General features: G+C 45.6%; 1 protein-coding gene across 1 annotated transcript in view; it reads right to left on the reverse strand.

Annotated features, from left to right (window-relative positions):
• The window catches only part of CACNA2D3 (calcium voltage-gated channel auxiliary subunit alpha2delta 3), an 834639-nt gene that overhangs the window by 58791 nt on the left and 747989 nt on the right, over positions 1-27859 (reverse strand). The window contains exons 30-33 of the mRNA XM_040628675.1: positions 19505-19567; positions 16428-16498; positions 3872-3947; positions 1175-1227 (exon numbers count right to left, since the gene is read on the reverse strand). Of these exons, the coding sequence (XP_040484609.1) occupies positions 1175-1227; positions 3872-3947; positions 16428-16498; positions 19505-19567 (263 nt within the window). The remainder of the gene's footprint in view (positions 1-1174; positions 1228-3871; positions 3948-16427; positions 16499-19504; positions 19568-27859) is intronic.

Genomic DNA, 27859 nt, shown 5'->3' on the forward strand with positions numbered 1-27859 from the left:
TCATGCAGAGATACAAATACCATATTCTCTACCTAAACAATGATCTGTAGGAGTAAAGGATGCTTTCCAGATTTATACTGCACTGCAAACTTGTTCAGGCCTGAGTGTGTGTGTGGGGGGGTGGAAGATGGAACAAACTTCTCAATGAAATTATGCCACAATGCAACTTCAAAAAAAAAAAATCAGAATTTCTCAACTGCTAGTAAAAAATGCAAAAGTCATATAAACCATCCTCCGAACAAAGAGGGATAGATGAAAATTCCGCCATTTCTCCTTCAGGCTCGTGGCTCCTGCCTCCAGCAGCTCGCTATCGATCAAAATCTCCCTATTGTCTGTTACTGTATTTTCTGCCTCTTATGTACAGAAGAGAAGTGAATTTCAATTTATAATGTTGTTAAATTAATATAGGTTACATTAAAGCAATAAAGAAGACAATGGCTGTTTGTCAAATGGTAAGAAATCTGCCTCAGACCCTCAGAAGCGGGGCCGCGGAGGGCAAAACCAGAACCTGAGAGTTTGGTGCTGCTGAAACGATCTGGTTTTCATGCTCGTCCGTGGCATTCCTCCCTTTCATGGGATACGGTGTTTCTGTCACGTGTCCAATCTCTTCTGGGAGTCAAGCCTTTCATCTTTGTGCCATTTCAATCTGACCTAAGTCACAGATGCACCCAGCACCCTCCCGATAGGAGCGTAGTTTGACAAGGTAAACAATTAATTCACACCTGAGAAAAGCCCCCGGCCCCTGGCCCATGACTGCACAAGCCCCCCTCTCCTGCACAAGCCCCCACGCTCTTGCACATGCCAATACATCCGAAGGAGCACAGTGGGCAGCCCTGGCAATTTGTTCTTCTGACCACAGCCCACCCAGGCTGCATTAGAAACAGCCAGACATCTATGTTAAATTTAACACTAACCACAATAAATAAATTTGGTTTGTATATTGCAAGCTGTTAGTCTGCTAACCAATGACATAAGGGCATAAGCAGTGACCATGAATCACTGAAAGATGATTTTTTGGTCTCAGCTTTCAATATTTCGAGATGTTCAATGAGGTTATCTCAGAGTATTTTGAATCTAATGGTTGTTGAAAACAGGAAACACAGTCTTCCAATTCACTTTATAATACAAAAGAAAAGCAATATTACTCTCTAAAAAAGCATCAAATTGTACTTACAAGACAAGTTCTGTCATTATCCATTTTACTGCAGCAAGGAAGGCATTATAAGGCTGAAGAGAAGAATTCGGTTCATTGAAAACAATGCATCACATATGAAATTTGTAGTTTAACTTAAGGCTTTACAGAAAGACAATGTTATTCTTCGAGAGAGATCGATATCACGTTAAAAACAGTGAAGCTCCAGCTGAAAGAAGAACATGGTTGGGTACCGTTTCCTAAAACTAACATTTTAAAACTTTGAACTCCCCTGCAGTGAGATGTGATTTACAAGTAAAATAAACATGATCTAATACAGGGGTTATCTCTCGGAGGAAAAAGGAAGTTCAGCAAACGATGTTTAAACCTTTACCCTCCAGGGGCTAATATTTTGCAGCCTCATGCTGAAGGGCTAAAATCATATAACTAATTTCAAATGGTAATTCACAGATCTGCCCCTCAGAAAGGTGATTCCTGTTCTCCCTCACTGCATGTCATTCCCTGAAATAAGAATGAGTTGCATATACTTGATTTTAATGTTGCCCGTGAGTTGTGCAGGATTTAAGCTGCCTTTTCTCATACATACATATTTGGACTTGGGGAAAAAAATGACAACCATATAAACATGTGATTTTATCCTTGCAGAAAATCCCCTTCGAGTCTATAAAAGAAGGCATTGACAGCCTAATCTTTATTTTAGAATATTTTAATTTAAAAAAGCAGTTGTATTGTTTACCCTGTGATATTTTCTATGTGGATAATTCAATTTCCTGAATTCTGGAAAAAAGCAGGTCTCCCCTCAGTTGGCTCTTTGAATCCACATATACCAGATATTCCAGGAGTGGAAGCACTTGAGAGAGGCGCTGACTTTGGCACAGCCCTCCCCCCAGATAGCAGGTCCAGAAAAATCTCAGAACCTTTTGTGGTTGCCTTTAGGTTATCAGAGAATTGAAATGCCAAAATCCTGGTCTCTGAAGTTATGGGTATTTAATCCCACCTTCTGAGCATTCTGATGATAAAGACTAGAACTAGGAATGGGGGAATTATCCAGTCTTAAATAAAACAAAACCCAATTTATATACCTCTAACCATTCTCGACATTTCCCCATTTCAAGTCAGTACGTCAATGAACAAAACAACAATAATAACAGTCTACTGGGGTTATTCTCAGCCCACACAGATTTCAGACTGGATCTCTCGCTCTGATTTAATTGAGTGTGTCAACATCATTCCCTGAATCACAGGGCTCTCAGCATTAGGGTAAGATAAGGATGTGAACCATTAACTCTTTCCTAATACTGCGACCTGCAGTCCTGTGGCTCTGCTATTCTATTTCTTATTGCTTGGAAAAGAACCATCTTTCTTTCAAAAAGACCCTGGTGGTCAGACCCTGGGACAGTTCTGTGCCTTTGTACCTGCCAGGATGGGTAGTGACATTTCAGGAGTCCTTGGTAGTGTGGGTCTCTGGGAGGAGGGAATGAATAGAGGGATTAGGGAGGCTGGGGAGGTGGGGAGGGACAGGCACAGGGACAGCTCCCTGGGGGCAGGGGGTTGGGTGGGAGGGGAGGAAGGGCACTCATGCATTCTGTGTCAGACACTGGCTCAGTGTAAGGGTACACAAAAGGATTATGTAAATACAGGATTAAAAATTTAAATGCACATTATCATTCAGAAGGGTAAAGCCATTGAGCTTTTAAGCCTAATGATGAAAACATATCTTGGGAACATTTGAAGTCTAGAAATATTCATGCTAAGTCTAGGGAAGTTGGATTTGGAAAGGCATGTTGATTCTCACTAAAAAGTGCTATTTTTCAAAACATTGAACTTTCAGTCCCTAGTTGCCTTTCAGAAATTTTCCAGCTCCAAATCATTTCTTGTTCCCTCAGTGGAGGAAAACCATGTTAAATATTTGGCTTTTAAATAATCTCCTTGCAAGATCTTACATCTGCAAATGAGAAGGTGTGTGTTTATATGTTAAAAACCAAAATGGCTCATAAATTTTGCGTTTCAAACCAGATTTAAGGTTAATTTTTGGAATTTACAAAATGATAACATGCAAAGATTATATTTATTATACACATATGCGGGGTTATGTCGAAGTATACTGTAACTGCTTTTCCTGTATTTTCAGGTGACGGGTGGCCAAGCTTACATTGCTTATACACTGTAAATCATATTTTTTAACTGGGAGTAAATTATAACAGTTAATTTCTGGCAGTCTGCAAGCCTGTTTCTATTGATACAATAGCTGCGTTGATTGGCTCTCCACTGTGACATCACCGAGAACTAGCTCCAGGGAAAATGATGTGTCAAGACTCAGCAGCATCTTGATCCGGGTAGAGAATCTGTGTTCAAAATGTGAATTTGTCCACAGGCTAATAGGTTTCTTACAAACCAAAGGGGAGATTTTTGATGAACCAACCCAAATTCTCTTTTATATGAGAATGAGAGAATTACCAAAACTTCTCCCCTTTTCTATCCACCAAAAGGGGACACATTTGTCCATCAAAGACGTTGGACCCGACTGTCATTCATATAAGCAATGCATTTGGGTTTGAATGGAAGTGGTTTTTCTTAACCAGCAAAATCAGGAGACACTTTAACACATTCATGGTTTTGGAAGAAGATAAAACTTGATTACTCCAAAGATAAAGGTAAGCTTACACTCAGAAACATAGAAACGTGCGCCTGTGTTGTGGGTGAGTGCACTGTACTTACATCCAACAGCCCACTGGCGCCATCACTGCTGTCCTTGTTGGCCCTGCACATGGCTTGATAGTCATAAAGGGTAATTCTATAGGAAAGAATTGAAAAGAGGGTCACTAAATGGGAAGCTACGTGTGAACCAGCATGGTGAATGGTCACCACACCACCATCAAGTGAGCAGTGACAAACACAAATAAATGCAGGCCTCATAAAGATGACAAATGAGAAACATGCAAAGTCATGGGCTGGAGACACGGCCAGGTCACACGTGGAACCTGGAAAGCAAAGGGAGTAAGGGTATTAGGATTAGGTAAGGAGACAGGGATGAGAAACCTCTCAGCTTGATGAAACAATCATTTTGGTTTAAACAAGGGTGATTTGCATGGACTAGGATACTCCAGAGGGACGTTGCCATTCTGCACTGGATTCTGGACCCTGGAGGGAATCCACTTGGGCCATGTCTCCAGGGTGCGGGAGAGCTGGGAAGGGCCATTCTGAGTTCAGAATTGGGAGGGTCCTCTGTCTCTCTCAAGCACTAGGAAACAACCCTGAACCAAGATAAGCCCGGCACTTTGCCAATTCTTTGGAAACCAGTTGGCTCATTGGTTATAATCCCCACTCCCAACTACCACCACCATAACAGTGACTATATTTTTGCTTTTGAAAACAATGCCATTTATGAAACAAGAAAATTGATATTTTTTTTCTTCACTGGTGATGAAAGTATAGCTCTCATTCCCAATTATGAGGTTTACTCAATTGCCAAGACGTTTCACTTTATAGTTGTTCCAGATATTTTAGTTCTTCACCAACGACATTACAGAGAATGGAGAATCGCACTTTCTGGTAGCCACTTAAAGGTTCTAGAAGGAGCAAACTCCTTATCCCAAAGGCAACATGCCTTCCATCCTCCCACCAGCTCCCCTTCCGGCTACTCTGGCACCCCAAAAAAGAGACCCTTGAAGTTTGGCCCGAATTACATAACTGCCAGATGACATGTTAATACTGCAATACCTGAACTCCTAAATGACTGCAAGGAATTCTCCCTGAAGGAATTCCTTTCTAAAATAACACCATGTTTAACCTGGAGCAGACTTAATGTTGGGCTGGGAATGGACGCTAGAATAGAAGATCCATGCAGCAGGACTGGTGTTGGACCCCGAGCACTAGCCCAGCACCCAGCATGGAGAAGGCATTTGGCTTCCAAAAGTTGAAGGCACGAATGATTGCCTGATTGCCTGAGTCTTGAAGAGATGATGTCACAACAAGATAAAAGGGGTCAGGTTCAAACTAAGGGGTGAAGAACTCCTCCTTTGGACCATAAGCTAGAGGCATCACACAAATGGTTTAAACAAAGAACGATTTATGGGCACCAAGTAGAAAACTGACCATGCTTGGCCAAATCAAGATGGAAACTGGCCCCCAACCAGCACAACATAGGTGTGTTTGACAGCAGAGCCCAGAAGGGCCCCTGTGGTCGCATGATCTCCCAGCAAATCCCCAAAGTCTCTCCCTTATCAGAACATTTCTTCTAGTGTTGTTCACTGTCCTCTGGCTTTTTCCTCTACAGCAGATGCCAGGAAAGTCTGAGTTTATTGAGATAGAAACGAAGCCCATGAACCAGCCAAGCGTCTGGCTCAGGGAAGTCCCTGAACAAATTTCCACTGAAATGCTCATCCATTGGCATAGCCCTGGTGCTACCCCCAGCCACAGAACCAACTGCAGACCACAAGGGACGACTCTGTTCGGTCCCTGACTGCCCCACTACGCCACAGTCTCCACCTCATCCAGAGGAGTTCTGTAGGTGGCCCTGAAAGGGCCTTGTAGGACTTGGCAGGAATTAGGGTTAGCTTCACCTTTTCATACCGTCACTCCGTCCCTACAGCTGGCACCTGGGCCAGAGCGTGGTGAGAGGCAGCGTGGGTTGAGTGGAACACGCCTGCGCTTGGGAGTCTTGTAGACGTGGACACAGTACGGCCTTGGTTGGAAAGGTTATTATCTGGGTGCCATTATCCAGGCTGCAATCTCTCTTTTTTTTTAAAGATTTTATTTATTTATTTATTTATTTATTTGAGAGAGAGAGAGAGAGCGCGAGCACACACGAGCTGGGGGAGGGGCAGGGGCAGAGAAAGAGGGAGCAGGGAGCCCGACTCTGGGCTCCATCCCAGGACCCTGCGATCATGACCTGAGCTGAAGTCAGACGCTTAACCGACTGAGCCACCCAGGCGCCCCTCCAGGGTACAGTCTTGAGCAAGACGCTAATCCTCTTCTGAGGCTTCATTTTCTCCCTCGTAAGACGACTCACAAAGATGTCCTGAGATTCAAATAATCAGACAGGTGGAAATATACTGAAATATACTATGTAGCATGCTCGCTTTGCTACGATCCTTACAACAGAAGGCCTCCTTTTGTTCTTGGTTGGAGTTTGGGATCTTAAAACTACCCCATTCCCAAGGGCTCAAGTGACTGGCCCTGTGGCCTAGTGGTTAACACGGCAGCTTTGAAGTCGGTAACAGCGGAGCTCAATCCTAACTCGTCCACCTATTACGGTGGTTTTGTTTGTTTGTTTTGCTTTGTTTTGGTTTACTCTTTGGGTGCCTCAGTTTCCTCTGTGAAAAGGTAAGAAAAATGGCTACCTTATCGGGAAGGTTGTGGGATTACCTGAGGTTATATACGTATTGCATTTCGCACACGATCCGGTACGGAGGAAGCATTCAACAGAAGGCAGGGCTGTAGCGGCCGTTATGATTCATTAGTCTGGTTTTCATTGCCATTATTAATTAACGGGGATGGTGTTTAACGCAATGGGAATTGACTCAGGCTTTACCCAGCTGGCTGGAGGATGGACAGGCCTCCTGATTTTCTTAGCTCATTGGCACATATAATGCAGCGTAAAATTCACACCTGTTACTGCGGTACAAGACACCTTCAGGACTCGCACCAGGGTTATCGAGAGATGATGACTTCTGTCCGTGGGCTTCATAGCTGAGGACCGTGATAACAACAGCTCATGTCTACTGAGCTCTATTTAGCAACCTTGAGCAAGGTACTCTTGGAAGCATATCCCAACAAGATAGATTCTAATCATCCCCATTTCACAGAGGGCCAAACCAAGTCTCAGTAGTGTAGCCAGATTCACACCACTAACAAATGGCAGAGGCAGAATTCGACGGGGGCCAAGCTGAGTCCCCCTCACTCTGCCTTCTTCTCAGGAGCAGTCTCTGAAAGCTTCTGGGAAATGTTCAGAATTCCACCCAGTGCACTCTCCCAGTCTCATTGGAATGTCACAGAAAATGCTGCCTAAGACGAGGTCTCCTAGCCAAAGTCCAGAATCAGCTTTCAGGTCTGTGGTCAGTGGGCCAGGAGCCACCAGCTGGCGAGGCCAACAAGAGCCCCTCGATAGCCATCCCCCCAGGAAGCTCAGGATTCTCCCGGGATCATTTTCAAAGGCTCTAGTTTATAGGGTGAAGCCAAACTCAAAGGCTGGGGGGCAGCCTCCAGGCCAGGGATCCTGCCTTTCATTTCCCGAGGAAGCTTTCCTGATCGGATTGCCATGGAGGAGGTTCCAGAACAAGCAAGCCTTCCCTGTCTTCTCCACACTTAGACAGCTTTAACTAGATGTTGCAGAAAGAGAGACTTCCAGATTATTACCCTTTTTGAAGTGATTTTGTTACTGTTTTAAATAACTCCATTTTGTGGCTACCTGTATCCTGTTTGGCTGATTATAGTCAAAGAACATGATAATTGCCTGCTTTCATTCGGCTCTAAAATAAGCCCCCAGCCGCATGCCCAGCCCAAGCTGGGCGCTGTGCGGCCGCAGTCAGCCGCGGGAGTTCATTCTTATTGCGGATAACATGCCTTAATCCCCACGACATCCCCACCAGGCCACTTCAGCCGCGGGCTACAGCAGAGACCTTATCATTAGCATCTCCATGCTCCCCAGATGGGTCTCTTTGAAACTCTGACGGAAGCCAGATAGGGTGTCTGAAAAAGAAACACAAAGTGCTTCGGAGAAAACCTAGACAGCCCCGTGTGCCCCGTGGGTGACAGGCCCGTGACACTGGGACTTGCTGAAAGCCCTTTTGCTGATTCTGCTCTTTTCCAACGAGACAAAAATCACCACCAAGAAACATATTTCTTCTAAGAATTAGAAGATTCCATTTCAAGGGCGCCTGGGTGGCACAGGGGTTAAGCGTCTGCCTTCGGCTCAGGGCGTGATCCTGGCATTATGGGATCGAGCCCCACATGAGGCTCCTCCGCTATGAGCCTGCTTCTTCCTCTCCCACTCCCCCTGCTTGTGTTCCCTCTCTCGCTGGCTGTCTCTATCTCTGTCAAATAAATAAATAAAAACCTTAAAAAAAAAAAAGATTCCATTTCAAAGGCATAAGCTCAGCTAATTTTGACTTGTGAGAAATTGCAGGGCCCAGCATTTATTAAACACCTACTGTGTGCCCACGAGGCCAGGTCTTTTACCTGCAATGACTCACTGAATGAGCTCTGGCTAAACAATTTGCCTAAAAACCAATCTTGAAAGAGCTTAATGTTTGCAAAGACAGTCCTGAAAACAGGACAGGGAGGCATCTGACATAGAAACTCACCACAGGACATATTTAAGTGTTTTTGAACCTACAAGTATAAGAAGTCAAGGGAGTCACTAGGGCAGCATGTAAAAATATGTATTCTTTGTTGAGCTATCAACTGTGTTCTCCAGGGGCAGCTTACAACTCGTAAGGGATAGGACAGGGCGCGGGAACACAGAAAATTCTTAACAAAGCCACTGTCATTTTACATCTCAGAAAACCAAGAGAGGGGAAAGCTCAATCTGTTGATCTGAGTGTTAACAGAAAATCCAAAAGGTGCTGTACCCGTCTCTCCTTTTCACATTGGAGGCCATGTCATCCCAGAGCAACTTCTTACAGAGACTGCACCACTCTTCAAGGTCAGCCCAGCACATGGAACACAGCAGGGATGGTGAATTTACATGACCCTGGCCCTGCCGCCTTTGAGTCCCTGACTGGAAATCCCTGGCACAAATCCGGTGAATGGGCACCCATCATTAGCAGAGAAGAAGCGCCATGTGGCCGCCCCGGCCAGGAGCCCAGCACACAGGGCACTGGGGCCACCGGGGTCCAGTGTAGAACCCTGAGGAGCGAGCCATGGGAAAAAGCCTCCCTCATCCTATAGAAGAAGCACCGAATTCTTTTCATCAGCAGGTGCTGCTAATATAAAACAAAGCCAAGTTTCAAAGAGTGGTCACGTCAGCATCTCAGCCCGGCGACAAAAGCAGTAACACTAAGAAATAATCAATTACTTTCTGCCAGCGCGGAGGCATTAGCTCTTGTGCCTGGGGCACGGTTACAAGTTATAGGAAAAGACACAGGCTCAGAAGGCGAAATCACTGCTCCAAGGTTATTACAGCTCTAAGTGGACTGGGTGCTTCAATCCCGAGGCAAAGGATAATATGCGTGCACGGGGGTAAGGGCACCTAGCTGGTAGCTTGTTTGTCCGTTCACCTGTACCTTCCTCGAAAATTAGCTCCGCTGAAGGGGAAAATGGAATCTTGATTAATGCCACAGAGGAAAGAGTAAATTTCTTTTGCCTCTTTGTTTGAGTGAGAAATAGAAGGAAACAGCAGGATTCTGCTTGGGGAATGAGTTCATGCAAAACCCATTTGAGGCAAGAAATCCGGATGCAGGGGGAGCTTCCTTGGGCTCTGCCAAGTTCATGTCTACATTTCACAGCACTGCACCGCGACGATGCCTGTGCTGTGCTCAGCACGGTGCAGGGCATGTAACTGAGGCTCAGCGTATCAGTACCTAGGGATGTTGGTGTTTGTTGGTGCCGTTATTGCTACTGGTCACCCCCACAGGTGTTACTGAGTGTTCCTGCTTGAGTTGCTTGGGGTCCAGCATCATGGCCAGACAGGTTAGTTGGTGAGTATGACCATTTGTGTTCAGGACTGCGCCGGGCATATGGAGCGTGGGGGGAGCCAGGAGTTGTGAACACAGCCTCACCTCTGGAAGGTCTTCCGAGTGAATATCACGGCAAACCAGATTCAGTTCTTAGAGGACGTGTGTGGACTGAAGTAAACAGACATGGTGGATGTGGCAGACACTCTCATAGTCTCCCCAAGTCCATTTTCCTCTTCTGCCAAGCAGAACCCTGACTTTTTGATATGCACATTTCCCAGGTTCCTTTGTAGCTAGGTGAGGCTGTGTGATGAAGTGGAAGTATTGTGTGGGACTAAATACTTGAATAAATAAACCTTATTTTACTTCAATAAATAAATAAAATTACTCATTAAAATACATTTCAATCAAGAAATTTTACTTGGACTTTTGAACCTCCCTGGATCCTCCTTCTGCTAGCCTAGACTGCAGATGTGAGGGCTGGAACTAAGCAGCTATGTTGGACCATGAAGTAACCTTGAGTTTAAATGCTAACAGAGGAAGGTAGAGAAAAAAAAGATGTGGTCATGGGTCTATGATGACAACAAATTTGTATTTTTAGACTTCCTTCACATAAAAGAGAAAAAGACTCCTATGTTCTTTAGCCCCTTGTTATTCTGGAATTTCCTATTATTTCTAGTAAAACTACTAACTGATATATTGGACTCAAAGTTTGAGAAACTTTCACTATCTCCTGAAGCCAAATAAGCATAAGTGTGAACAATATCTCTGCAAGAAATACTTCAGTCTACTCCGACTAGGGGAGAAGATGGGTGGGGATTGGATAAATATGGTCTGCAATCTAGAATCTGAGAGACATCAGTGCAGATTCCATCTCCCCCACTCACCACTGTGGGTGAACTTGGACAAGGCTCTCAGATGCTTAAAGCCTCCATGTCCAGGTCCTCCTCTGTCAAATGGAAATAATGGTGGTAGTTAAGCCACGGAGTTGTTATGCGGATTCATGAAGGTTATACAGGTAAGCTACTTGCAATGATGCCGGGCCTGTATTTAGTATTTAATAAATGAGGCATGCTGCTATTACGAGGAAGAGGAGGGCAGTGATTCTCACTGTTGTCATCGGGGATGCGGGAGCTTCAGGATTTTAGAGAGCAGTGCACTGGAATCTTCATGTCTCTGCATTCCAGAAAGTTTGGCTCAGAAACACACTTGTTCAAGCCAATCTGTCTTCTTGTTCCTTTCAATACCACCTCTGACAAAGCTAGCGTACTTCTGTGGAAACGGTCGGGTCAACAGGAAGCCGAGAAGCCATTGCATTCATTACATGAGTGTTGAGTATTAGACATTGGGGGAGCGGTCGGAATGAGAGAGCAGCCATCCAAACATAACAGACGTCTCCTTTAACACTCTGGAGACTCCAAGGCCCGGGCATTGGCTGAAATGTAACGGGATGGCCAAGGACAGGGAGAGCTCCAGTCTCCGGCCAGGGCGCCTAGATAGAGCCTGTGTAGAGACAGAAGGAACAGCCCAAGCCCTGAATTCTGCCTAATGTGTCACTCTTCTAGAAAGGCAATTTCAAGGGCAGAAGGAGCCACCGCAGGGAATTCCACACAAGTCAACTATGTTAATGAAAGTGTGGGGTGAGGTGCGGAAGACATTCACCAGGCCCCATAGGGAAAATATGGTCGTGAAGGGGTGAGAGCTCAGGCATGTGGCACCAAGCGCAGAAAACAAACAAAACCGAATAAAGCAAAAAGCACACAGCCCAGACAGAGGGGAGCTATCGGTAGCTCCCACAGCAAAAACAGATTATTAGCAAGCAGTCCGCTTCCCTGCAAGCCAAAACCCAGGTGTGCCCGCTTGGTCTTTGCTTCCTCAAGCTTAATCAGAGCCACAAAGAATAAGGGAAGACTTTTGGCAGAACCCACCAGGACGTTTGGTAAAAGCACGCATTATTCCATTTAACTCCCACCAGCGGGCATGTGGATAATTCTTTCAGTTCTATTTTGGTGCTGAGAAAACTGACATTTAGTGAGTTAAAGTTGCCTGATGTCAGGCAACTCTGAAGGGGACAGCATCTAGACCCGTACCCTGGCGCTCTTGACTTCATGTTTCTTGACCCTGACGGCGCATGAGAAGCACGTGGCTGCTTTCATCAAACGGAAAGGCCTCTCCGTCCAGAGCCGGATTTCACATGTATCTCTTGGGGAGTAGCTCAGCACAGGCGTGTTTTAAAAAGCTTTCCAGGGATGCCGGTTGAGTCCAGGCCCACAGGCCCACCCCCCCCCCCAAGACTGTGCCCTGGAGGTAACTGTTGCAAAGTTATCACCTTTTGGGGGCCTTTGTGATTAAAATAAAAAGAAGAAGAAAATGAAAAGAAAAAATAAAAAGATCTCAGACATTGGGAGCTCTTATCCAAGAGCTAATCTCACCTCCTGCAATTTGCAGAGCAGTGTCCCCTACTTTGGTTTAGCTAATTCTCACAAAATCCCGAGGTCCGTATTTGGGTGAGGAAGAAAATGAGGCTGGGAGAGACGGGGAGTCTGGGCGAGGCCACACAGTACGACTCTGGTGCTCAACCTGGAGTCCGCTTAGCTTAAGCCCAGTGTATTAAGGAGGCCCTCTCAGGAACCGTGGCTATTCTCCTGTGACTGGCTACACACACACACACACACACACACAAACACATATTTGTTTTTCACTTTATATATAAACCATACATACATAGATTTTCACTTTTCCTGGATATTTGACATTGAATTGGAATCACTGGGGACAAGAAGGGGGGAGATAAACGAACTCTGAGAAATTATTCTTACAAGAGTTTTAAGAAAAATATTTTGAAACTAGATGTTCTCTTAGTAATCATAAGAGGGGTGATGTCACTGCCAATGACAGCAGAGAGAACCCGTGGAGTGTGAATTTTGAGAAATATGAAAGCAAGGCTCTTACTGGATGTGAATATGAGTGAAAAAGAAAAATAGCTAAATTGAAAAACCCTAAATGAGTCACTGCCCAGGGATTCCACTTACTCTGTGATAAGAATGAAGAAGTACTTTGGAGTTCTCTGTTTGAAACACAAAAAGCTGACCGGGCGCATGGTATCTCATGAGAAATTACAGGAAGCCTGGGAACACGGCTTGGTTTAAAGAGATAGCAACTTCTGCTGAAAGAAATCTGGGCGATGCAATCACGAGGCTGGCCTCCCATCCTGAAAGTTCTGCTTGCCCAGATAAGACACTGCTGAGCCAACATCTTCCTCAGCTACCTTTCCCTTCTCAAACGGAACTGAAAGAAGTTCCATGCACAACACAGGCTATCGTACACAGAACCAGGTTAAGAGCAGAAGCTAGACATTCTCTCGGCGCTTAGACTGTGGGATGTTTGAATCCAGCTCTCTTACACAGAGACTTAGGGCAAGTTCTTAACCTTTCCAAGCCTCATTATTTCCATCTATCAAATGGGTATATTTACACCCAGGGCCAGTGTCTTGGGCATGCAACCTGTGTAATTGCACAGAACCTTGTACATACAAGGGCCCCACGCCTGGTCGAATGCTCTGCTGTCACTGCCTTGAAATTTTTAAAGTGTTTTGAACAAGGGACCCCAGATTTTCAGTTTACACTGGGGCCTGCAAATTATGCAGTGGGTCCTGTTTATACCGGTCCCACACAGTTCTTGAAAAGGACTGCAAGAGGTAAGATGTGCCCGGTGCAGCCCAGGTCTGGTGTGGGATAGGGGTTCAGGGAAGGTAGGCATTGCGATCATGACTTTCACACTACCAAACTTATGGGTATATTATTTGGCCCCTGGATACTAATATCACACGTAAGTGGGGTAAACAGAGTCAAGTCAAGGACTGAGCTAAAGTGACCAAGAGAGACCTCTTAGATTGTTCGCACACACTGCTGCAGAACTTTCTCAAAGCTCCCTCGAGTTGGCAGTTTGCAGAAATCTATGGCTTCCCTTTCTACCCCAGGGCACTGTAGACCCAGAAGTGGATATTCTTTCCCTCCCTCCCTTGCTAAGTAAAACAACCATCAGGTCACCAGGTAAGTGACCAGACAATCAAGGAAAGAGTCCACTGCCATGTAAACCAGCATCATCTTGCTTTAGAAAGACAGGCAGCAAATCTGGACCATGGCAGAGGGAGAAAGGGAGACAAAGGAGACGGCGTGAGCTCTTTCTGGAGAAGAAGATGTTTTGTAGGGTTCTTATCTACGAAACTCATTTTTTAAAGACTGGATATAAGCAGATAAAATCAAGAAGCCTTGTGCCATCCCAGCACTATCCAAGACAGAGAGGAGAGACGATGAGAGGTCAGTGCCGGGAACCGATCCTGAGCTTTACCTGGGCTCAACCACGTCCCCAAAGCAACTGGGCTTCTAGGCATCCTGTGTCCTGGGGGTGACTTCTGTTCCAGAGCACCACCAGGTGCTTTGGGCTACATCTTTTCAGTGCTTCTGAAATACAGGTCTTTTTGGAATGAAAGGACTGTCACCCTTGCGCTCTGAGGATGCCCCGCAGTCCCCAACACCAGAGGCCGCTTGGCCAGACGTTCGTCGTGGGAAGCCTGCTGTGAGGGGTGGGAATGCAAAAGGAACACTACCTGGTGCTGAGCAGACAGCAAAGCCAAGCCCGAGCAAAGATCCACAAAACAAATCTCAGCATCAGCCATAGCAATTATTAAGGCCTTAATATATGCCAGGCGCTGCCCATTATTATCTCATTAACTCTGACGGCAGCCTGTGGAAGAAATAATGTAATTATCACCTTCATTTCCCACGTAAGGAGACCGAAGCTTGGAGAGCTCACTTGACTCATTCTAAGGCACGCAGCTAGTAAATGTCAGAGCCTGGATTTGAATCGGATCCATCTGACTCCAAAACGTAAACTCTCATTGCTCTCGTGGCCCCGGTGAGGGCCCCTTCGAAGAGGCCCATGAGCGCTGTCAGCCAATTCCCCCGATGACCACAGACGCTATTACACTTGAGTAAAGTCCCCAGTCCTTCCCTTTTCTCAAATATGTGAGCTACTCTCATAGTAAAAGAAAGTTCTAGATTCATGCCAACCACACTTCCCTCACATCAAGGAGAAGACTGGGAATTTAAAATCCCACTACAACCTTCTTCCTTCTCCCTCCAAGCTGTTTGAAATGAATATCCAAAGGGGAAAAGAAAAAAAAAAGATTTTGTTAAAGAAGTTGAAAAATATGCTTTCGGAGGAGAAACACGTGTGTGATTCTTCTCGTCTTTTGTCTCCCCCCACCACCGAGTCGAAAACAAGCGAACACAATAAAAAGGCACACATCCACGTAAAGACAGAAACAGCCGGGGGCGCCCCGGATGGCAGGCAATCCAGAAGCGGCCCTGGGAAGCTTGAAGAAGTTATGGAAAACTCCATAGCAACCCAAGCCCAGCTCTGAGCTGAGTTTTCAAGCACGTGTATAATGACTCCTGGCAAAAAAACGAAAAAAAAAAAAAAAAACAACAACCAAAAAACAAAAAACAACTGCACTTGAATTTTAGAAAGGGAACTGAACACACTGCTGCGGGCGGGCTGGGGGCAGGCGAGTGTGTCAGATTGCAGCGGTGCTGGACAGATGCCAAGTTTTTTATATCATTGCTTTTTTCCCTCCTTCTGGCACAAACAAGCTATGGCATCTCAAAAATTGGGTCATCATTTTTGAATTCCCTGCTTTCAGCACAGAGCTCAGTGGGTCTTGTTGACTGGCTTAAAAGTCCGATTTCCTGAGCTAACACTTCCTGGCCATTCAGCTGCAGGGAGTAATCACCAGGGGCCCGCAGCCGTGGCTCTCACGGACGAGCCCAGGTCCATCCCCATCGTGCCTGCTGTGATGGACTCAAGGGCATCAGATATGCCCACGGAAGCACCGCTTCAAAGGCTGCCATTTCCTGGGAGGCCAAGAGAAGGGAGACATGTTGCCCCCTGGGGGACAATACTGACATCCTGATCTTGTGGGGGGATGTCTTTTCCCATAGGCTTTGCTGTCCCCAAGAGCACGGCTGGCCTGCCCAGGAGAGACGTGGGGACACGCACAAGCCGTCAGACATTAGCTTCCCTTAGGGTCAGTGATGGCTTTCATGGCCCAGGTGAGGAGTGCCTGCCTCCAGTGGGCTTTGGCACCATGTGGGTTTTCTTCTAGCAGCAGATGAAAACTTCCCTCCATCTGGGAGCAGGTTTTGAGAACTTTCACTTGATTTTCTAAAATTATTTCGACAGGTCTCTAAATGTCACTTTTCATCCCCGATTTCCAGATTTCTAACAAACTTCCCCCGTTTGCCAATGTGAGACAAAATACACTCTTCCTTTTCTAACCAGGGGGAAAATGTTTCCTACTTCTTTGCAAGCACTTGCTCAAGACTGCTCTAATTGCGTCCCTCTGCAGGCTCTGACTTCAATATTGGCCTCCAATAAACCCTATGCTGGGTGAACAGGAAACTCATTGTGAGCTGAGTTTCTGCAGCTCTTAACACTCGTGCAAGAGGCATCGAATTTCAGCGAGATCTTCTGGAGCATGAACGCAAGTACAAACCAGCCACGGGGTCAAGTCTGGGCTTGCTTTATTTGACCTTGGTTTGTTTTATTTTATTTAGGCAAACTTTTGCAGGGGGCGCGGGGGACCATAAAATCCTTACCTTTTAAAGGAGCCCATTGTTAACAGTTTGTTCATCACAGCTCCCTCGACCTCACCAAAAAAGTCTCCAGTCTGCGGGGAAGAAAAGAAGAACCCAGGAGGAAGTATAGACCAACAATGCGCTCAAAGGCCAGAGAAGAATCAGAAGCGGATGCGGTCTGTGTTCTGGAACCCACAGAAGCAAAAGGCAGGTGTTCAGGTTACATGAAAAGTGGAAAATGTCTTAATAGTCAGGAGAAGTTACGGGATTACAGAGCAGACTAGGAAGCAGATGGGAATGTTCCACAGTACATGGTAGGGGCAGAGGGGGGTGGCATTGCATAACACAAGCCGGGCGCTGGAATTGAAGCACCCCGTGCATACGTGTGCACAGACATGCACATCACAGACACACACACACACGCGCACGCTCGGATGGAGCAAGCATTAATCTGCACTCAGTCCCCTGTGATTAAAACACTACTTCATAGACAGGATCGGGCTGAGAAAGGGCTTCCTAAGCAGTCATAAAAAGGATTGTTTATAATTCCTGGATGACCTGTTTAGGGAAATACAGCAGTCCTCTTCATCGGCCCTATAAATTTCCTGCTGTTGAAAAGAGGTCCTTTCTCACAATCACTTTCTGAGGATCCCTCGCAATTTTGTCCCTGGGCAGTTACTATGTAATAAGGCAGTCCAGAGCCCGGCCCCTTGAAGAGAGACTTCTCACGGCTCACCTCTACCGTGGGGCTGTCTTCAGGGCATTTGGGGTCGAGCAGCCCCTTCCCCACCACCGAGCTGGTGTTTTGGCCTCGACTAGGTCTTGGTGCTGGCTGAGATTTGCAGACTCTGAAGGGTGGGATGAAGGATGAACATCCTCGTCAATCCCTCCAGTCTCTTGGAACCACTGGCATCAGGGTCTCAAGGGTGTGTGCCTTGCAGCAGAACACAGCTTGGGGCAACGGCCTTCCTCTCCCAACACCCCGGACTGAGCCAGTGTAGACCAGGAGAGAGCCCCCATGTCCGCTGTGGGTGCTCTAAGGATTTATAGCCGACGTATGGGTGGGTCAAGGGCATTATTCTAAGAGCCTGAATTACTAAATTCTGTAGGCTTCGTATTAGCTAAATCCCGATTCAAAGGCCCACTGAGTAACCTCAACCACACTCTTGGGAATTTTCAGGCAGAAAGGCATATAAAGACTTGGCCAAAAAGTCAAGAAAGAGAGGAGGAAGAAGGAAATGACATGCCACTGACTGAACATGGGGGATTGCCTGTTTCATTCCGGGGGCAATGGGAATCTTTCACAAACCCTGTGGGCGTGTGCCGCTGCTAAGAGCTAGGACGGTTGTATATTCTGTGTGTAACCATGCCAGAGTCAATGGAACCGGTCGTTAGATGAAGAAGAATTATCCTAATTGGGGTGCAGGAAACCAGACAACCTCAAACAAGCTGGGGCAGAGCTGGCCGGCGGGCTCCCTGGGCCACGCTGCGGGTCTGCGCCCTGGAGAGATACAGCCCGGAGCAGAGCCCGTGTGCACGCCCGTCTGGGGCCGAGCACTTGACGCTGTTGGCTAGCCGAGGACTGACCATGGGGAGGTATCCAGCGTGGGACCAGATTCCTATCTCAGCCCTCCACCATCACGGCAGGAGGACAGGGTTCTTCCTCACAGGTGGTTAATTTGGGTTCCCGCTCCATTGACTCTTGAAGGTCTGGGGGTATCTTCTCCCAGCCAAACGGATACATTACCATGGGCCTCGGGGCTCTCCTGCTCTCTCAGACACTGGCCTTGCTTCATGGGCTCCCTCCTATCTAATCTTTACCAAGTGTCCCACGTGCAGGGACAGTGGGCATCTGAGGAGACAGGGTGTGGGCAAATTTGGTTCCTGACCCTGTATGTTTTTCACCCATCACAGGTGCATTTAAGAACCCCACAAGCTTTTCATGGATAAGAAGGAAAACTGAAGCATGATTCCACATGTGACCTGGAGCCAGCCCCTTGATCAATTAAGAAGGCATTCAGCTCAGACTCCTTTGGGACTTAAGGACAATTAACTAATTTATTTGGCATTAATAGGCCTATTGTACTGTTGACTGCTAAAGAATTTCAAATGAGTTAAATGGGACTTCTTTATAAAATGGTCCTCAACCATCCTCCTGTACAGAGCCCGCCAGGAGGCTCAGGCAGGTCACGTGATATGCCCGCCACCCCCAAATCAGGGAAGGAAGAGAACAAGTACCAGAGACCACGTGCCTCCTTCTCTAGCATTACTTTATCATGTCACACTGCTAAACACGCCTGTATTTAGCATATTCAAAGAATATGCTAATTTAATTTCTAATTGCAGACAAGGTTTTCTACGCACAAAGTTTTAAAGGAGAAACCTGTTTTCTCTAGGACAATACTATTGGTTTGAACTCTTACTTTGATGTCCAAACGCAGTGGAGATTTCCGTGCTTGGCCCCATGGCTTGGTTTCTTGCCCTCTCTTTCCCTCCTGCCCCCTACTGCACACAGATCAATCAACTGAAGAACATTCTTTGCCTGTTTCTGGATCCTTGTCCCTCAGTGTTGAGAGCCCAAATTAAGCCCTGAACTCAGATAACTGATTTTTAAAAAGCAAAAACCAGAAAGAAGCCATAAAGGATAATTATGTTGGAATATGTGTGTGTGTTTATGTCTGTGTGTATATATACATAAAAATATACGTGTGTGCCATATATACATATATACTCATATATATCATATTCATATATGGAAAAATATCTAAATATCAAAAGAAGGAAGCCTCCTTAAAATTGCCCACACTCTTTAAGGCACCTCCACCCTTGAGGCAAAGAGTTCTATAAACTGGACATTTTATGAGTGAGAAAGCAGATCCTGGGCTCTGCCCCTAGCCCCCCAGCTGGGAGGTAAAAACTCTTTGGGGCCTGCTGAGAAGTGGGCTGTCACATTTTTAGAGGGATAGAAATAAGGTTTTATAATCTCCTGCTATTACCTCTTACGTATAGATGCCAAGTTTTAACACCACCCTTTGCTCCCCCTCACCCAAGCACATCATGAGCTCCCTCCTCAGAGTGCGTAGAAATTTCTCACTCACCTGTGTGTAGTCTTCAGACACCAGAATAAACCCATTATTGTCTATGAGGTAACAGTTCACAGTCTAGAAAAAAAAAAAAAAGCCACCGTTTCAACTTTGGATCCTCAGACTGCTTTTACGCAAAATGACGTACTTCCAACCTGAGAGAAACCTATTTGAGGTTGTTTCTGGGGAATTGGAAATGCTTGCTGGTTCTAGGAGTTAAGGCCATGGCTAAGCTAAGCCCAGTGTTTACTTTGCCAAACTAACAAACAAAAATAAAACACTGAGCAAACCTTGAACATCCCAGATTAGGACAAAGAGAACACACATTAAAACATTAATTACAGTCAGTCTTCCTTGTTTTTTTTGTTTTGTTTTGTTTTGTTTTTCCCTTTCTGTGACCTGAAGACTATTTCCCAGAAACAAAGTGTTCACAGGCCCTGAGCCTGTATTCGTAGTGGTTGACGTACAGGCTGTTTTGAAAGCAAAACACCAGCACAATGTCATTACCCTAATGATGTATTAATGAAAACACTGTGTCAGCTCAGAAGACCATCAGGGGACCAGGTAATATTTTTTAATTTGTTCATAGACTTAGGCAGGGGGGAAGGGGCAGACTTCTGTTAAAGGGGCCCCTCAGGTCTCCTAAAGATTTTCAAACTGTGTTTTTAATTGGGAGCTGGATTTGGGGGCAGGGCTGTTAGCTTTTGGTAGCTCAGACTTATAAATTGTAGAGAGCAGGTAAACCCAAACCTCTGCTTCCCCACACTACTTTAATCTCAAGTGAATGATTTGCTACAGGCTAAGTTTTAATTACAGTGCTGTGGAGTTTAAATTTAAGGTTTAATTCCATCCTTGATGTAACTCAGTTTCTATTTATTGCAGCTTTACATACCGACTGCAACATTTAATTTGTAACATATCTTTACCCTGAGCTAAATTCCCCCTACCTCTGGGCCACCACAGGGCTGCTTGCTACCTATCCTGAGAGCTGGTCTTAGGCAGGCACAAAAGTCCAGCAATGAGTTGGTCCAAAAGATTCATCCTTTATTACTAGGTCGTGGTGAAGAATCAGCAGAAAATTAAAAGCCCCACTGTCACTTTTTATAAAAGAGTTGGCTGCTTTGGTGAATAATAGGGTTTTTCTCGTTTATCCAGAGGAGGTGTGAATGACTTGGGTAACCTGGTTCCACTCTCTCTATTTGAAGAAGCTCTTCACTGTATGGACACTACTTGGGTCCTCCTGGGTGGGAGTCTTGACAAACTTTCCCCATTTTTAGGAGACAACATTATGAACGCGATCCCACAGAGCTATGCTGTCCAATATGGCAGCCATCAGCTACACGCAGATTTAAATTCAATTTTATGTGAATTAAAACTCAGTAAAATTAAAAATCTAGTTCTTTGGGTGCACTAGTCACATTTCAAGTGCTCCGGTCTACCTTGGCTGGTGATTATCCTTGTGGACATTTCTATGACTGCAGAAAGTTCTCTTGGACAGGACAGCAATGTTTTAGATTACACTAGTATTCCCATGAGTTTTAACTCAGCCTACACTGGGTCATGTTAGACAAATCCGTATCTTTGTGTATTTGAATGTCATGATCTTCGTTTTGCAGATTTAGACACTGAAGCAAAGGGAGGTTAACCTCCAATTAATCAATAAATACACAAGGACAGAAGCGACCTCCACATTTGGATGTTGACTGAGTCCTCCCAGTCGTTTAGAGAATCAAAGTCATCATTCCACCTCCATCCCGAATTATAGAATTAGTCCCTACTCAAACATGCCTAGCCAATTAATACTCTTGCTATTAGACCTATATATTTGGTCACTATCTCTCCATCTAATGTTGTAAATACTGGATAATACGAAGCAGGTACAAGGCAAATAGATTAAAAATCAACTGAAAATCCTGAAAAAGAGGGAAGATTCCATGAAGCCCGTAAGAGTGATGCTGGAGAGCAGCTCCAATCACAGGTGAAGACACGGACACATCAGGATCTCATGGAGCCGTGGTAGGCTGTAGTCTAAACACACACTAATGATGCACTCGTGGGGATCAGACTAGTCTATATCCTACCAGAAATGATGGGAAGAGGAACAGAAGGGCCAGCCAAGGCTCCCGGAGGATTATATGACTAGGCGTTCACTTCTTCCAAAAATGCCTCAGATTTTGCTCTAATAAAAATGGGCAGGGTCTCCTGGCTAAGGGCTAAGGAATATAACATTTGTTTCTTCTATACGGAGCACCAATTGGCATTTACTTTTTGGGTTATGTTTCCATTTAACAGTTTTTAAAATTCACTTCTCCCTCCCCTGACTCCCCCTTAAATTAGGATTTCATGACAGGAGCTTGGTAGTGGAGAAGATGCCACACTGCCATATCATGCTTATTTATGGGTTGCTTTGAATTCCAAGTTTACACTGATTATAAGACTTGGTTACCCTGTTAAGCAAGAAGCAGATCACTGCCCATGTTGTGATTTACAAATCACTGTGAAAACCAAGGTCAAAATCAAGGATGCCGTGTCAGTGATGGACACCTGGGTCACTGAATCTGAAAGGTGTCATTTGGTTTTCATTACAGGCAATACTGTTTTGTTAGGTAAATTTGGCGACCAGGATGATTTCCTGAACAGATCTCCCTGCCAACAAGCGCTTGGATTAGATGATTACCGGCGAGGGCAGTGGAGGTGAGTAAGCCCAAGGCGTTAGGTGAGCACAGTACTGGTTTATGGAACGGTCAGGACAGAATTGCCAGGTTCCAGTCTGACCAACTGTTTTCTCTGTGTCTCTTTACAATAAATAACATTCAATTGTCATCTCCATACTCTACCCCACCCGCCCCCAATAAAAGAAAATAGAGGAGATATTTTCTCAGTTCCCTTCCAATGCTACCACCCCCCCCCCAAATTAAGCCAAGGATCTTGGAAGATGTCCACTTCCCCCCTTGTCCCAAGGGTGGACAGACAGGCAGAGGGGCTTGGAGGAGCTCCAAATTTTGATGGGTATTGTGAAGTGCCTAATTCACAGGCACATTTGATAAAACATGTAGGGATGAGGTTGTTTGGGGGAAAAAAAAGGCAAAGACAGAAAAAGAGAGGTGGAGAGAACTTGATTAAAAAAGAAAATCTTCCTTCAACTATTGGATAAGTCAAGATGTCTCAGAGAAGTCTGATTCCTGCCCCAACAGCGGATCAGGTAGGTTACCTGAGGTTAGAGCCCACAGCCGGGCCATGGGAACTGGGCAGTCCCAGATGGTAACGAAAGCCTGTGAGGAAGGGCACTTGGGAGCGAGCAACCTTGCACCAAGCTTGTGTTACCTGGAAGGGGGTTTTAGCCCCCAGGCTGACATACCTGCATCAGAATCTCAGAGACTCTGACAATCGCTATCAGTGTGACCTTGAGCAAAGTCTTTAAACACTGTCTCGGTTTTCAGTCTCTTTGAAAGGGTTGTTGGGAAGATTAAACGGAAGGAGGAGGGCGGAGTGCCGAGCACAACTTAAGGTGCACAGGGCATGGTAAGCCCTCAGAGAACCTGTGCTTACGTCCACTCAGCAAACAATGGTCATTGATCACCTACTATGTGCCATCTTTATAAGTATCCTAATGCTACAGATCAGAGTTTCTCAGAAAGGGAAGGTGTTCCGCAGTTAATAGCAAGAGGTTGTGCAGGCAAGGTTGGCTGAACTTTGCTACTTTCTGTTTTGCCTTTTCTTTTGCGGGATGCCTTCTGTTTATTTTGATTGGTGCAGACTGAGCAATGATTTGGAACCACTCACTTAGAAGCTAAGTACCATACTGCCTGTTGTTTTCATTTGTGAGGAGTGAGGGAAAGAGAGACAGAGATGGAGCGGGGGAGGGCTAGTTCTTCCTTCTGAGGATGGGGCCTGGGTCTCTGCACATGCCACTCCTTCCTACTTTTCTCCAGGTCTCACGCTTCCAGCCCTGATACTCGACTGTGGAACAGACTGACCCGTACTTCACAACACATGAAGTACCTATTCATCATTGGTCAACTAGCCTATCAAGACACTGTCTTTAAAAAACTTTGTTGCAAAGCTGTTATTTTGGAAAGAAGTGCTTGGTAGGATCCCCTGTGCCTTTGCCCTCAATGGCTGTTGCACTGAGGCTCAAATCCCCCCCTGACTGGGCTGAGTGGTTCCAGATATGGAGGCACCAGGTTGCTAGGATTTAGCCCTTCCCCAGTCTGTTCTCCTTCAAGAAGGTCTTTCAGATTCCAGAGGAAATGCCTGAAAGGGCTTTTGGAGTCTAGTCATGATTGTTAAGCTCGATTCCTTTGGAAGAAGCAAGGGTGGCAGCCGCATTTGAATATCAAGTTTTAGATCCACTCACTGCCCTCCACTGCACCTCCAAATGCCCCGTAGAAGAGAACTTTCTCATCTTCTGCTCTCCTTGCAAAATTCTGGTTGCTTTCATCAGAAGATGGTGGCTGTTAGAAAGGTGAGTGGGAGAAGGAAATGAGAGTGAGAGACAATAGTGCCCCAAGTCAGACTGAGATGAGAGGTGGGCATGACTTGCCTTCTCCACTTCCATCTGAACGCCAACCACATGTCCATAGATAACAGTGAACTTGGCCGCCTCAGTGCCTTACACATGGTGTTCTCTGCCCGCGAAGTTCTTCTCATGCTTCAGGCACTATCTTCAATGTCATCTTCTCCTTCTCCCTCTTCAGTTGACTTCCAAGTTACCTCCTCAGGGAAGCATTCCCCAACCACCCCACGTTTGTTTAATTGTTTAATTCACAGCACTTATCACAGTTGATAATCACCTTTGCTTATCTCCCCAGTTAATCAGTTTCAGGAGGAAAGGAGCCATTTCTGACTCTACCTCCGACTGAATCCCCAGAGCTCAGCCAGCTAGCAGGCACATAAGGGCTTAGTAAACATGCTTTGAGGGAATGAGTGAGTCTCTGAAGTCGACGTTTCCCCTGGATGGAGTGGAGCTCCTTAAAAGTCTTCAGTCAGGCCCACTACCAGGCCCTCCAAAACACATGGCTCAGGCCCTGCCTGGGCCAACCCAAGATGTATACTCTTCAAGATGGGAAGACATCTGGCCATACTGACTCCACCCAGCAGCCTAGGGCATTCCAGCCAGCGCCCAGGGAGTCCACGGATGGGGGAGACAGAGGGGCTGGAATGGGTCCAACACAAAGCATGTCCGATAAGTCTGAGGGAGTTGGGCCAGGTCTTCAGCACAGAGAAGCCAGAGCATGTGAACTTAATGAGCCCCCACAGCTGTTTTTAATGGGGCCCTGATCACTTGAGGGCAGTTGAGGGAGAAGGAGGGACATGGTCTCAAAGGCTTAATTAAAAGTCACAAAAGGAGAATGACACATGGAAGGAGTCTGCTGGAAGGGTGGGAAGGGGCTTCGGTGGGAAGGCAGGACTGGCATTTCCATTCTTAAGCTATGTCGACCAGTTGCCTGAAGCCAAACTTAGAGTCAAAATGGGGAATGGATGATAGTTTCGCAGTGCAAAACGAGGACATTTGAGCATCAGATCAAGTTCAGAAATCAGAGCAAACTCGATGTGCAATTTTCCAAGCATCTGAACCTTTCTGTGACATTTGTATGGGGGCTCATCGCAACAACTGCTGAAGAAGATCATTAGTAGGGGGAAGGCACGTATCTTGTGCTCACTATGCCCTGCAGAGACTGCACATATGCCTCGAGTGCAGATGCCATTGCTGCCTGAGGTTTAGACTCAGGGGAACCCCTCTCAAGGAAGAAAGAGTCTTCCGAGATTCTTGGTTTATAGCTGACCCTTACTGAGTGCTTACCATTTGCCAGGAGCTGTGCCGTGCATTTTTTAATATATTTTCTCATTCATTCCTCACCATGACCCTGTGAGGTGGATATTCCTAACCCCACAGAGAGGTTCAGAAACTTGACCAAGGTCACAAGGCTGCCAGAGTCACAATTTGAAGCTGGTTATTCTAACTCCATAGCCTGCTCCTTTAACTACCATGTTATATCACCTGTGAAATCAGCCACTGAACAACAAATATATACTGGATGTTTCTAACTCTAAGTGGCACTCACTCCCACTTACTTTAATACGTGAGGATACACAGAGGCAGTATGGATATCGGAAAATCACCGCCTCTGGTTTTACTCATCAACTTGTTTAACCGTTTTTCATCCGTCTATCCGTCCAACCACCTAGTAACCAATCAATTATCCAAAACATCATCCATCCCACCAGTTAACCAACCATCCGTACAGTCACCCAACTAACCAACGAACTATCCTTAGTTCTTTTGCTGTAAATTGGGATTAGGAAAGGCATAACACAGGGCCTCGTGACACTGATGAATCAATACTGTCATTGCGCTCTGTTGTCTTGAGCTGAGCACTCCGATATGATAATAAATGTCTCAGAGGGGGAGGAGAGGTTGGAGGGTGCTTGACTGTCTTATGAATGGCATTCTCAAAGTTAATGAAAGGGTATTGATTATTAAATATCACAGGATGCTCTTTCCTAAGGGAAAAGTTATTTTTGATCCGATGGTCAGAGAAAATTGGGCTTCTGTTAAAAAACTAATTGGCTTTTACTCTTTGGATAGTGAGTCATACAACAGTTATGATCTCTGGGGACCGAGCATTGTGTGTTTTAACTTCATCCTGGACTCCCTTTTATATTTCTCTCTGTTTTTGCCTACTTTTTTGAATATATGCTTTCTTTTTTAAAGATTTATTTATTTATTTTAGAGAGAGAGAGGGAGCGCACACACACACAAGTGGGGGGAGAGAGAGAGAATCACAACCAGACTCCCCACTGAGTGTGGAGCCAGATGTGGGGCTCGACCCTGAGATCATGACCTGAGCCAAAACCAAGAGTCGGCCACTTAACCAACTGAGCCACCCAGGTGCCCCTCTAATTAATGATTTCTATGTTGAAATTAAATTTGGTTAGGATTTCTTGAATCCCTGTGGTAACCAGAAGGAATATAAGTATGATTATTTATAAGTTTTGGTTTATATAGTGACTAATGGTTTAGCTCACGCAGAGAAAGAAAGGCTACCTGAACCACTGTGAAAGGTCACTACACACCTGCTTGCTCTAAATCTCAGGGCAGAGGGCATACGAGACTGGATGCTGTGAAAACATAAATCTGATGGGTAGACTTATGACAGTGGTACGTGTTTTTCTTCGATTGTTCATGTGTGGGATTCAAATTCCTCTTTCCAAAAGAGTGACGGAGAGGGAGAGAGATAAAAAGAAAGGAAGGGAGGGAAAGAGTTGTGGGAAAGAACACTACACTAGAATGAAAAATTCTGAGTTTTCAACTCCTCAGATTTTCAGCTCATTTATTACATAAAATTAAGCAAGTCATTTCATTTCCGTCATCTTCCATTTCCCCCTCTGCCAAACAGGATGGTCATTCTTACCCATTTCATTGGGTTGTTACCAGGATGATAAGAGATAACATACAAGCAAAAGCTTTGAGAACTGTAATATGAGCTTCAAATGGCAGTAATTTGTATTATTTCTTATAAAAATGCCAAAATTCCAATAGTGCTGTCCATGGGACATTTACTTTTTATTTATTTACTTTTTTATTAATTTATTAATTAATAAGTAATAACATTACCTATTATTTACTCTAGAAAGAGAGAGAGCTTGGGTGGAGGGGTAGCACGTAAGTGGAAGGGGAAGGGCAGAGGGAAAGAGAGAATCTCAAGCAGGCTCCCTGATGAGTGCAGAGCCCGATGCAGAGCTCAGCCCCAGGACCCTGAGATCATGACCTGAGCCAAAATCAAGAGTCAGATGCCTAATCAGTTGAGCCACCCAGGCTTCCCTCCATGGGACATTTTAAGCACATTTTCCCAGCTCTCATAAACTAGCTGATGAGATGAAGGGGAGAGAAGGGAATGGAAGAGAAGGGAAGGGAAGAAGGGAAGGGATGAGGGGAAGGGAAGAGGGGAAGGGAAGGAAAAGAAGGGAAAGGAAGGAGGGAGGGAGGGGGAGAGAGGAAGGAAGGAAGTAAGAAAGACAGGAAGAGAGGAAGAGAGGAAGAGAGGAAGAAAATGTCCTTGGGATTTGGGAGCTTGGTCCAGAGCAATCTACCTGGCTCCATTTACAGCGGCACTCCCTCTGTGAGAAAGCGCCCTCTGTCACCTCCCCTTGACCAGGGCAGGAACAAGGGCCAGGGGGTTGTCTTACCTCATCGTCACAGCTGATGGAGCATTTGCCATCCAGAGAGGCACACTGCGGGGTGGGGAGAAAGCAAGGGGAAACGTGTTACTTGGGCATTCCAGCATCTGCTGTGGCTGCCACTTAATTATTCAAGGACAAGCTATAAGAAGTTCTTGCCTTTCACGCAAATACCAAATTTCATCCAAA

Source organism: Ursus maritimus, unplaced genomic scaffold (assembly GCF_017311325.1).
Source record: "Ursus maritimus isolate PB19 unplaced genomic scaffold, ASM1731132v1 scaffold_14, whole genome shotgun sequence".
Classification (NCBI taxonomy): Eukaryota; Metazoa; Chordata; class Mammalia; order Carnivora; family Ursidae; genus Ursus; species Ursus maritimus.